Source organism: Papio anubis, chromosome 11 (genome assembly GCF_008728515.1).
Source record: "Papio anubis isolate 15944 chromosome 11, Panubis1.0, whole genome shotgun sequence".
Taxonomy (NCBI): domain Eukaryota; kingdom Metazoa; phylum Chordata; class Mammalia; order Primates; family Cercopithecidae; genus Papio; species Papio anubis.
The window spans coordinates 15057497-15070649 of NC_044986.1; the positions used below are offsets into that span (position 1 = coordinate 15057497).

Below are 13153 nucleotides of genomic sequence, written 5' to 3' on the forward strand. Positions count from 1 at the left end.
TAAAGCTGTGATGATACACCACTACAAATCTATTAAATTAAATTAAATTAATTAAAAGACTGACTACTCACAATGTCAGTGAGGAGGTGAAGAAATTAGAACTCTCATACAATGGTATAACTGATGTAGAAAACAGTTTGCCAGTTTCTGAAAACATTAAATATCCACTTACTATATGATCCAGCCATTCCACTACTAGGTATTATTTTTCCAAGAGTGACAAAAGCACATGTCCACAGGAAGACTTGCAGGTGACTTATACAATATGCTCATAGCATATTCATTTGCAATAGCAAAGATCTGGAAACAAAATGTCCATTAACAGGGGAATGAATAAATAAATTGGCAACACCATACAATGGAATACTACTCAGCAATGAAAAAGAGAATGAACTATTGTTAGACACAACATGATTGAAGCCAAAATTAATAATGCTAGGTGAAAAAGTATTAACAAAATGAGAGTACATATTATATGATTTCACTAACATGAATTCTAGAAAAACTTAGTGTCAGAAAGCAGATCAGTGGTCGCCTGGGGATGGGGAATGAACAAGTCAAAGAAAACTTTTGGAGGTGATAAATAAGTTCATTGTCTTGATTGTGTTGATGGTGTAGGTTCAACTTTGTCTAATTTTGCACTTTGTGTACAATTTATTGTATTTTCATTTAGCTTTTAAAAAGCCAAACAAAAACTGGAAAAGTATATTTGTAACAGATATAAAAATTATATCTATAATAGATAAAAAGTTAATATAAATTGACACAAAACACTAATATTCTAACAGATAAACAGGCAAGGTCACACACAAATTTTAAAAATAATAAAAATATAGACTGGGTGAGAGGTGGCTCATGCATGTAATCCCAGCACTTTGAGAGGCCAAGGTGGGCGGATCACTTGAGATCAAGAGTTCGAGGCCAGCCTGGCCAACATGGTGAAACCCTGTCTCTACTGAAAATACAAAGATTAGCCAGGTGTGGTGGCACCCGCACCTGTAATCCCAGATACTCACCGGTCAGTCGAGGCAAGAGAATCGCTTGAACCCAGGAGGTGGAGGTTGCAGTGAACTGAGATAGCGCCACTGCACTCCAGCCTGGGCGACAGTGAGACTCCACCCCCCCCCCAAAAAAAAATAAAAATAAAAAGAATAAAAATATGACCAGTACTTTAAATGAGAAAATGTTCAACCTCATGGAGAACTGAGAAAATAGAAATTAAAGCAACTCAAATGTATCAATTTTTACCTTACAAATTAGGAAATATTAATTTTTTTTTTAGAGACAGGGTCTCACTGTGTTGCCCAGGGTGGACAACCTGCTGGTGCAGTAGCTATTCACCGGTGGTATCATAGCACACCATAGTCTTGACTTCCTGGCCTCAAGCCATTCTCCCGCTTCAGTCTCCTGAGTAGCTGGGACTACGGGCTCATGGCTGGAAATATTTTTAAATGATAAAAACAATGTTCATTAAGGTATGAGAAAATAGTCTCTCACATACTGCTAGTGAGCATATAAATTTATATCATTATTTTGGACAACAATTTGGCAATGTGGATTTCAAGTAACAAATAACCTGAGCCTTGAAAATGGACCTGATATTGATTCAGTAATTCTATGACTGGGAATCCATCCTAAGGAAAAAAGTTCCAAAAATGGAAATCCATCCCCTTTCCCACAAAGATATTCATAGCAACAATACTTATAGTAAGGTAGCCTTGGAAACAATGTAAAATTGAACCATAAGGGGTCTTTATGTTATTGTTATATCAATTTCCTGAAAAATTATACAACCATATGAATTCTATTTATAAAGATTTTTTTAATAACTTGGAGAACTAGGGGAAAATATTGTAATATTAAAAATAAAAAACAAAAAGTACACAAAATCACAGTATGATTACAACTGTTTTGTTAAAAAGTGTTTTTACAAGAAAAAACACTAAATAAAGATTACATTTGGATGCATCAAGATGTTGACGATAGTTTTCTTTGGGATTCTAAACGTACAGCCGAATTTGTTTTCCTTCTTTATGTTACTCACATATTTCCAATTTTCATGTGGCTATTGGACTTTTGTATTAAGAGGCAAAAAAATCTTTTTAAAAAAGAAGCAGAAAGTCTGATCAGTTCTTCACAGATTTTACAATTTGAGAATAAAAGCTTTAATTACATTTTTCTTCCTAGTTATTTGGAGACTGTTCAATATAGGCTGTTTCTACTCACAAATTGATACTGGAAAGAATCGATATTGATCTGTTTCCCATTTCCCGTTTTTTGTCATTTCTCATCTTTGTCACCCACTCTCTGTGTGACAAGTTATTATTTTTTTAAATCTAAGTTTCTTCATCTTCTCAATGAGAGAACTGAACCGGGTTTATACATTCCTGCATCACATATTTCCAGAACATCTGCTCTGGGCAGGGCCTTCAAGATGGGAGTAGGGGCAGCTGGACAACCTACGAAGCTCCCAGTTCAAGATTCCCACTAGACAGCTCATGTGAAAAGCAGGTTTCTGAGAAGGGGTGATTTTCCATGGGCCATCCTCAGGGGATGAGACTGGCATCAGAGTAGAAAAAAAGCACTCACCGAGAAGGGTGAAAATAGCCCACAGATCAGCAGGGTAAATGCAGCCTGCTGGGCATGTCCACCTAGAAGCCAAAAGGACAAATAAGTTGGGAAGAAAAAAATTTTAAAGATCAGACAAAAATAAAGCGTAGCATTTCTTAGAGTCCAGGTAATGCATCCACCATCAGCTCAGAGATAAGCAAGAGTGTGGAGGTGCTTTCCTGTAGAAAGAGACAGCAGTGTGAGGGAATAGGTTAGAGAGACAAAAAGGCAAAGTGACTGAAATGTGTGTGGGGGGGGGGATTCACTCTAGATGCCAGGAACTTATAACGTGTTTACAACCAAGTTTACTTGGTCCCGAAGACTGGGGCTTTTATATTAGCTGAATGGGTCACAAACTACTTTCATGGAAGGTTACATTGCTCCAGCAAACACCTTGACTTCGGAACGCACCTTCCCCACTTCTACTCCTGCCTCTTTTCCATCTTGACTTGTGAACGTTGATGACTCCAGAGGAAGCTGACTGCGTCACACAGTCATCAGGAAAAATGTGCTAGCTACCTTTAGCCTGAATTAATACTATGCTTTCAATTTAAGCCTAAGAAAAGAGAATCTATTTTGACTTTTCTGTAAGCAAAAAGTGATCATTTGCTGATGGTTCCTTGTGCAATTCAAAAAGAAAATTATTAGATGTATGTAGGCAAGTACTGACTTGCAATGACAGTTTCTGTGAAGATGTAGAATGTATCAAGAATATACTGCTAGGAATTTTCTGTTTGTTTTCATTATCTAATGTGCACTAGGTTTGAGGGAGGTGAGTGTGTGTATATACGTGTTTCCATGTATGGAGAAAGTGCAAAGTTATTAACATTTTCATCTGCAGAAATGGATTGAAATTGTGTTCATTGACTCACAAGTAGGATCCATTACTGGTTGCTGGTTGGCAATGTCTTCTGAAAAGCACATAATAAATGAGAAATTGTCATGCCCAAGGCAGCCGCAGCTGCTTCTTCTAGACAAGGGCTTTGAGGGTTGGTTTTCAAGGGACCTGGCTTGAGCTGGAGGCCCCCAGGCTCCAGGGAAGGGTTTGATGACAGCCAGTGGGTCACACTGTGGCTTGTCACTTTCTCAGGAAAAGCTGATCCTTTTTCTAAGTCCGCAAGTGACAAGATTATTGTGTAAGTTCTTCCGAGATGCTTTCATCCTGACTGTTTTTTGTCTAAGGCTGTTGAAGGAGCTTTGCCAAGAAAAGCAAAGAATAAAAGTGAAAGACACCCAGTGCTAATGTCCTTGGTTCCACAGGCATGGGTGCCAGGGACTCTAAATGGGACGGCCTTCGAGAGGTCCTGGAGATGGGAGGAAGCACATCAGAGAAAGAGACACAGCCGGGGAGACACTAAAGGGCCTCTGTGGCCACTTCTCTTGCCCAGGGCAGATCCTTCAGGCACGGGGGTTTTCCATTCTAGCCAGAAATGACAAATCCATCCGAAGGGTCCATTTTCAGCCAGTGGAACAGTCGATTGTGTGCAAGAACACAGGCTCTGTGCATGTTGTTGACCACGCTGCCTCCCCTGAAGAGGCTCGATGCTTTCTCGATGTTCCTCTCTCCATCATAACGATCTTATGTGTTTCTCCGAGTCTGGTTTGCAGTCTCCCCACTAGACCTTTTCCACTTACCCCATCTGTCCTTCACACTGCGACCAGGGGCACCTCTTTTTTGTTGTGAACAGACTCGCTTTTGTCATTGACACGTTCTTTGGATGCTATTTTTCTATCCTCGATCAATTTCCATTCCAGCCAGGAGCGTCAGAATCTCTGCAGTGACAAATCCATCTACAGGGTACATTCTGGCCAGGACCCACTGATGGCAAAATGGGTCAAGTGGGACATTTGCCTTCAGCATCTCTCTACCTCTCATCTGACAAACATCCTGTAGCTGAGCTGCTTGTAGTATGCAAGGAACATCAGACACTTCTCTCTCTCCTTCCTCTCTCCCATCAAAACTTATATATCCTGGGTACCAATCTCTCAGGGCCCTTTTAGGGGCTGAAGTTGAAGTACAGTAGCTTGTAAATAAGAGACACCTTCTCTACGGACACTTTGGTATTTAACAGGGGCTCTGAGTGCTTTGAGCTAAAATGCGAAGCAATGTTGGCCTTTTAGGCCCTGAGGTAGATTAGAGTGGGGAAGAATTTTGGAACCATGGAAGGAGTGTAAGGGCCACTGCTTAGGGTCCTTGATGTCATGCTTAGAGATGGATGTCCAGGAAACTATTGCCTTGAGAAATTCATGCTAAGTCCGGAACACTTAGCACAATATCTGTTATGCTGAGAAAGCAGTGCAGCTTTTTAAAGTGGTTCAATAATTACTCTCAGACACAGAATATGTGTGCATGCGTGCATGTGTGTGTGCGTGTGTGTGTGTGTTAGTGTCACTATGCATGGTTGTGCAGGTTGTGGACTGCAAAAGGGCCGCATGTAGGGAGGCACCGTTCCTATGGCAAACATTAATGCATATCTTAGGTAAGACAATCAACTGGCAGAGGCCATTTCTAATTGGGAGAGGGGAAAGGTCAGTGCAGGTTTCAGTGAGAGACAGAGGCAGGTTCTAGCTCATCCCTCTTGGGCTCTCCCCTACTTCAAGGTCCTGATCACCTGCCCTACAACTTCAGGCTCAGCTGAAGAAGAAACTGCGTCTTGAGTCTATTTCTCCCGCTCCTACGATTGCTTGCTCTATACCATCCTAATGGTCCTGCTTCTCTCACCCTGACTGAGACAGCTCGGCCTGAGCCTGCCCACAGCTTCTTGTCTCCTGCACTCCAGCCTCCCCAGCTCCTCTTTCTGTTCCTGGGAAATGCCACACGCTGCTCCCTCCCACCCTAGAGCCTTTGCAATCCTGTGCCTTCAGAGTACCCAGATCATATGAGAATAAAGCTTGACTCATGCCCTTCAGCTGCAAAAGAAAGAAAAAAGGGACGTCCCCAATTTCTGATGAATAAAGCATCAGACCCTTTTCCAGCCAAGACATGCCCAACATGCTTTGCCCCTTTCTAAGAGCATGTGGTTTCCTTTTCCTCTCCCCTATTGCACAGCTGGCTGAGGCTGTCACTGGGAGCTCCACCCTTTCTGAGTCACGAGGCCACCAGCTCCCTCGAAGCTTCACTCCTGGGAATTTGAACCTTGAGCAGAGGGAAAAACAGCTGGATCCAACTAGAATTGCATCCTGGCCATGGCTGCCTGTGTCTGACCCCACAACTGGAGCAGAGCCTGCCCTCCAGCCTCCACGCTGCCTTAGTTCCTTCCTATGGATGGGACATTTCAAAATCCTTTCAATAAATTTCTCAGTGCTGAAGCTACCCAGAATTGGCTATGGTCCTTGTTAACAGAGTGTTCTTCATACCTTTGCCCTTCTTGTTCCTATTGCCAAATCTTACCCAACTCTCAAGATGATCTTGTACAAATACTGCTTCCTCCACAAAGTTTTCCAGCATCTTTGCCCTCCTATCCCAGGCCAAAAGGAATGATCCTTCTTACTTCTTCTCTCCCACAGCCCTTTATCCTTCTCTGGCACTGTGTATCAGACAGTACCGCGTGTGCGTTCTGGATGAGGTCTTCATTCATTTGTGGGTCCTGAAGGGCCCTTCACAGTGTCTTACAAACCGTAGGTTCTCAACAAAGCCTTGGTGGATGCACATTGCATTATTAACAGCTGGGGTGGCTGGGGCGCATTATGTTCTCTCTGCCTCCTTGGCTAGCTCTGTGCATGTGTGATTATCTCTTCTTGTTTCCTTTATTTTGAAGAAACGGAGGTATTCCTTGTTTACAAGTTTCAGATAACTCTATCCAGTAGTAGTATACTGACCAGCTTTGATCTTGTAAACAGCTTAAAAAGTGATGATTTTAGGGGGTAACAATAAACCGATGGCACAGAAATGTTACAGGCTCAATTGCACCCTGAAATGTAAATAGAGCTGGGTACATCACTTCTTATAATCTGTGCCCATTGGCAGTGGTCTTCCAGTTCACTTCCCACGCAGGTGAAGGCCCAGCGTCTCACAGCTTCCCCTGCGTGTGTCTCTGTGACGCCGAGAACAGGGGTGAACAGCACTAGGCTGCTGAGGTTCTGGTGTTCAGTGCTCTGGGGCTTGGTGGAGCTGCTGAAAGAAAATGGCATCCATAGAGAATATGGGGGAGAAAGAGAGAACAAAGCCTTTCCTGTTACAGATTGAGAAGACATGTTTCAAGCAAATTGAGCAACTGAAAAGGCATATTTTCTTTCAGACTCTTTACATTCTTACAGGAAAATTAGAGGAGACATGGAAAATTCAAAGTATGCTGTGTCTCCATGAATTGAATCATGTTATCTGATTTGAAGACTGCGAAGTTATTAATAATTTTATTTACACTAGCTCATGAAATTAGTTGACTTTGGAATCGATCTTTGTTAAAGTGAAGTGGAACGCTGAGTGATCTGGGGACAGGCAGGACATTACCATGACTTTTGAACACATCACTTGAATTTGTCTCAGCTCATCTAGTGCCTTTCATGTCACAGAACATTGAATTTGGAAGGAAACCTAAAAATTCTCTTATGTGTCAGAAACTATTTTAGTGGGCAATTGGCCTTAAAAAAATTCCAAACTTCATTTCCTTTCAAGGACATTTTAGCTTGATGTTGGCATTACTCATTCATGTGTGTAGTGCTACAAGAACATCTTGGGTATGGTAGAAAATAAATGCATTGTACAGTTTTGCCCAACTTTCCATGACATATTGAAGAGCATTGACACAGTGTAGAGAAATTTAGATGAACTGTACTTCATGTCCTAGACCATTTTGGGAGAGACTATCCCAGAGTCTTCACAAAAGCCTCAATAAGACATTGTCTTCAAGATGATATTGCCTGTTTGTGGTACTAAACTGATCTTTACTGAGAGTGCCTCCCATTGACCAACCCAATTAGAAACTTGAATTGTGGTGATGGTACTTCAGGACCAGTAGGGCCCCTCCCGATCATCTTTCCTCATGTCTTCACATCATCACTTGAATCTGCTCTTCTTCCAGTGTCTTCAGCTCAGTAAATGGCCTGACTTCATCCCATTGCCAGCATGTGATTCTCAGCATTCACCTAACAAAACCCCAATCTAACTGTATCTTGCACCCATATCTCCCTTCTCACTCCCATTCATAGTCCAAGCACCATCATCTCTACCCTAGACTACGGCCATGGCATCCCAGTTGCTGGCCTCATTTTTTTCCTCTTCTTCCTCTTCCTTTCCCATCCATTCTACATACAGCAGCCTAGGCTATACTTCCGAGACACCAGTCTTACTGTGTCTTACCCCTGCTTTTCACCCATCAGTGGATTCCTCTGTGATACTTTAGCATGGCCCCCGAGGCCCAGCATCTTCTGGCCCCTCTCTCACTCTGTATCACATACCATGCATTCACTCTACCCATGCCTTAGGCATGCAAACTTTCGCTGTGTTCCTCAATGTGCCAAGACCCTGCCAATTCAGGACCTACATTTAGGCTGTCCTTTCTACCTGGGACTATATATATCCCCCTACTTTGCCTCAAACCTCCACCCCTCCACAAACTTCCCTGGATACCCTGTTTTCAATCACTGATCTTACCTTAAATGCTGGTTCCTCAGAAATACCACCCTGAACACTGAGATTAAATTCCTTCTGTTAGATGTACCCAGAGGAGGGGCAGTAAACTTTTTCTATAAAGGGTCAGAGAAAAAATATTTTTGGCTTTGCTGGCCATACGGTCTCTGCAGCAACTACTCAACTCTGCAATTGTAGTGGAAAGCAGGCATAGACAATATGTACATGAATAAGCATGACTGTGTTCCAATAAAACTTTATTCACAAAAGCAAGCAGTGGGCCAGATTGAGACCAGGAACCATAATTTGCCAATCCATGCCTAGAACATTCTCTCTCTTTGCATTGTACTATTTATAACAATAGGAAGTAAGTAATTGTATGTGCATGATTATGCGTTAATGCCTGTCTTTGCTCCCTGGACTTCTTTTTCATGAAGACAGAGATCAAACCTGCCTTGCAGCCTCCAGCAGGGACAATAGACACCCAGATAAAACAATGACTTAAGCCAAGCTAATTTGCCTAGTCAGGTTTTATCCTAAGTCTTTAGCTTGAGCAATGGGAAAGGGGCCTCTATTCTTTCCTATAGAAGACAATAACTTGAGTGTATGGAAAAGCTGAGCTGCTGCAACGATCTTGGCATCAGTAGAAACTGAGAATGGAACCAGCACTGAGAAGTAGGTCTGAGAAATTAAGAGAAACTAACTGGATTATTGCTATATCATTCAGGTCCTAGATCAAGCCCTATCTGACTTAATCTATCTAGTTCTTTTTTTTTTTTTTTTTTTGAGACAGAGTCTCACTCTGTCACCCAGGCTGGAGTGCAGTGGCACGATGTCGGCTCACGGCAACCTCTTCCTCCTGGGTTCAAGTGATTCTCCTGCCTCAGACTCCAAAGTAGCTGGGATTACAGTCACACACCACCATACCCGGCTAATTTTTGTATTTTTAGTAGAGATGAGGTTTTGCCATGTTGGCCAAACTGGTCTCGAACTCCTTACCTCAGGTAATCCACCCACCTTGGACTCCCAAAGTGCTGGGATTACAGATGTGAGCCACCATGCCTGGCCTTCTAGTTCTTGATTCTAAAGTTTCATGAGTCAACATACCCTCATTTTATTAAGCACAGTTTAATTAACATTTTTTTTGTGGCTTGCAGTGGAAAAATGTGCATAATATCTGATATTTTCTCATTTGTACAGTGGAGATAATAAAACATAACTTGAAGGGTTATTGTGAGCATATAAAAATATACATAAAGATGCCTAACTGCATATTGCACACAGAAACCACTCATGTTTGTTAAATAAATGAGTAACTATTCTCATGAGCAAATACATATATTTGATGAAGCACTGTTTACCATAATATGCCTTTATCACATACTTTGCCCCACTTATGATTTTGATTATGGAAAGTTTTGACATTATTGTCAGTTGGTGAGCAATCAAAGTGGAGCTATCATCTTAATATGTAGTACAAGACACCATGAAAAGGAAATGCAAATTACAAAAATTGATTTTAGCCACAATTTCAGGAATGTATACTGTATTAGTTCATTTTCATGCTGCTGATAAAGACATCCCTGAGACTGGGTAATTTTTAAAGAAAAAGAGGTTTAATGGACTCACAGTCCCAAGTGGATGGGGAGGCCTCCCAATCATGGCAGAAGGCAAAAGGCATATCTTAGATGGTGGCAGGCAAGAGAGAATGAGAATCAAGTGAAATGGGAAACCCCTTATAAAACCATCAGATCTGGGGAGACTTATTCACTACCATGAGAACAATATGGGGGAAACCACCCCCATGATTCAATTGCCTCCCACTGGGTCCCTCCCACAACATGTGGGAATTATGGGAGCTACTATTCAAGATGAAATTTGGGTGGGGACACAGCCAAATCATATCATATACCTTGTCTAAAAAGAGGCTTGCTGACCAAAGAAGATATGAAAATGGTGAGTAAGCATATTAAAAGGAGTCCAACATTATATGTCATTAGGAAGTTGCAAATTAAAATAACAATGAGGTATTTCATTGTTGCAAATTAAACTACACGCCTTTGAACAAAGTCCCAAACACTGACAACACCAAATGGTGGTGAGGATATGGAGCAACAGGAATGCTCATTCGTTGCTGTTGGGAATGCAAAATGGACAGCCAGTTATGCAGTTTGGCAATTTCTTACAAAACTAAACATACCCTTACTCTATGATCCATCTAGCATGCTCCTTGGTATTTACTCAAATGAAAACTTATATCCACACAGAAACCTGCATATGAATGTTTACAGTAGCTTTCTCATAACTGCCAAAACTTGGAAGCAACCACATGTCCTTCAGTAGTTGGATGGATAAATAAATGGTGGTATGTCCAGACCATGGAATATTATTCAGCACTAAAAAGAAATGAGCTATCAAGCCATGAAGAGACAGGGAGGAAATGTAAATGCATTTACTAGTGAAATTAGCCAACCCAAAAGGCCACATACTGTATGATTACAACTATATGACATCCTGGAAAAGGCAACACTATGAAAACAACAAGAAGATCAGTGCTTGCCAGAGGTTGGGGAAAGACAGAAATGAATAGGCAAAGCACAGACAATTTTTAGGGCAGTGACACCATTCTGTACGATACCATAATGGTGGGTACACATTTTTTTACAATTGGTCAAAACCTATAGAATATATAATACTAAGAATGCACCCTAACGTAAACTATGGACTTTGGGTGATAATGATATCAATGTAGGTTGGTCACTTGTAACAGAGGGTACCTGTGTGGTGTGAGATAGCAATAGTTGGGGAGATATGTGTGGAGGCAGAGAGTATAAGGGCCCTTTCTGTATCATCTGCTCAATTTTGCTGGAAGCCTAAAACTTCTCTAAAAATAAAGCATATTAATGAAAACATAAAGTATATTTTAAAAAGAGGCTTTCCCATATCATGGTTCAAATAAGATGTATTTAATAATAAATTTTTTTCTAGGCACCTCTCTTCAAAAAATTCTTCCCCCAAAGAGATTGTTTCTGAAGAACCAGAAAAGAAAAAGAAGGAAAAAATAAAACAACCAAACCTCCAAATGTACCTGAGGATTGAGCAGACTGTGTCTTAGGTACCAGGGTTTCAATGAGTTTGAAGAGAATAGAATTTGTTTGCCTTTGTCTTATAACCCAGGTACATGAATAACCATTGACTGAAGCTTGCAAAGACATGGAAGCAGTGAGAGTTCAACTGACTCAAGGAACAATCATATGAATCAGAATGGAAGAAAGATGACAAGACTGAAGAAGAAAGCACCGCCTAAAATATAAACTGGAGCCAATTTTTGCCTATCCTAAGCCATTCACTGGCCCTTCAGTTGGAATCAAACCTTAAGTTCTTACCAGTACTGAAGAAGCCCTGTGTGAGCTGGTCCCAGGCTACCTCTCCAGCCTTCTTTCCCACCACTCCCTCCCTGCCATGCTGGCCTCCTGGTTGTTGCTGCTCCAGGGCCTTTGCACTTGCCTGGAAAGCTCTCCTCCTATTGCATGACTTTCTGTCACTTCATTCTAGTCTTTGGTTAAATGTCACTTCCCCAGAGAGCTCATCCTTGGTCATGAAGCTTAAAATATCAACCTCCTTCCAAACTCTCCATTCCTCTACACTGCTTGATGTTTCTTCACAGCATTAATCACTACCTGATTCCATTACATGTTGCTTTGTTCAATTGCCCCATATCTGTCTTCCCCACACGTTTTGCATATGAGCTCCTGAGGACAATCTCAGCATCTGAGCTGGGCTCAACCTCAGCATCTTACCTCGGTATCCTCACCTCAGAATCTACAGCAGTGCCTGATACATGGTAGCAACTCCATAAATATTTATTGATTGAATTTGGTGCAAACAATTTCTATGTGCCACCTTGTTAATCAATCACATTAAATTTATTGTTTGATTTTCTGACAATAAAAAGAAATCTCAGTTACTACGGACCCTCCTGGAACAGCTCACGTGTCTACAATGACAGAGACATAGGTGGCTAAGAGTGCAGCCTAAATCATTTATTCCAGATCCAACTCAAACACTCATAATGTAAAGAATATCACATGCTTCCCCATGGCACTGAGACATACTTTTCAAGAGGATTAGCTTGTAAGAGTCAGATAATCCTCCTGGGTTGGATAAATAGATCATACAGAAATTCCTGGGGTGCGTTCTACATAAGGCCTTTCACTAAAATTAAATTAGCAACAAAATGAGCTTTACTTAGGGGTAAATTAAAGTTTTTTTTTTTTGTTTTTTTGTTTTTTTGTTTTTTTTAACAAGCTGTTTTAATGATCACAATCTGAGAGGTAGGGTCTTTCTTAGACACACATGGTGTTTCGCATGCCTCGTTGCAACCCCTGTGCCCTCACCTTAAGGAGTGAGGCAAAGAGAGGAAGGTTGGAGTTCTCCAAGGGACAGCAGCCATGTTTGCAAAGGAAAGTAGATTTGGGATTTATAAAAAAGAACCTAAGAATTCCAAGGATTTAGGAAAATGACTTGCTTAAGTTGGCATCTATAACAACATGAAACTTGCACACATCCCACCCCCTAACACACAGAAGCTGAGATTTTGATTATATCATATTTCAGCAGCGTTTGTCAATAGCTATCAGTGGGGCAGTGACCTAACCCAGGGCACATCCACCGAACAATACTGAAGTTTGCTTCTTTACTACAAAAATGTCGGTCCTGGTAAGGTCAGCCCAAGCACCTTCTTCTCCCTCAGGTGCAGTACTGTATCTACTCTTGACTGAATCACATAACTGTGCAAATATTTTACTTTCATATATCTTTGGTAGCAAGTGTAATACTGAGATTTAAAGGTAAATAGAGAAATTGCAGTTGCATTGTCAGACTGACATTCCTATCATCGCAAATCAAATTTTGCTGTGTGCAGCCAAAAGCAAATAGTGGTTTTTAGACACAGACTTTTTTATGGGCTCTTTC

At 41.2% G+C, this 13153-nt stretch overlaps 1 protein-coding gene across 7 annotated transcripts in view; it reads right to left on the minus strand.

Annotated features, from left to right (window-relative positions):
* Positions 1 to 13153, minus strand: part of LOC103887763 — a 160336-nt gene that overhangs the window by 10687 nt on the left and 136496 nt on the right. For 3 of the 7 annotated variants that reach the window (XM_021943733.1, XM_031652037.1, XM_031652036.1), the window contains exon 5: positions 1273 to 2651. The exons of 3 other annotated variants lie outside the window; for them this stretch is intronic. In XM_021943733.1, the coding sequence (XP_021799425.1) occupies positions 2393 to 2651 (259 nt within the window). In that variant the 3' untranslated portion in view covers positions 1273 to 2392. Of the gene's footprint in view, positions 1 to 172; positions 862 to 1272; positions 2652 to 13153 lie in introns of those variants that run through there. One more of the 7 variants, XR_004176882.1, reaches the window with a different exon arrangement.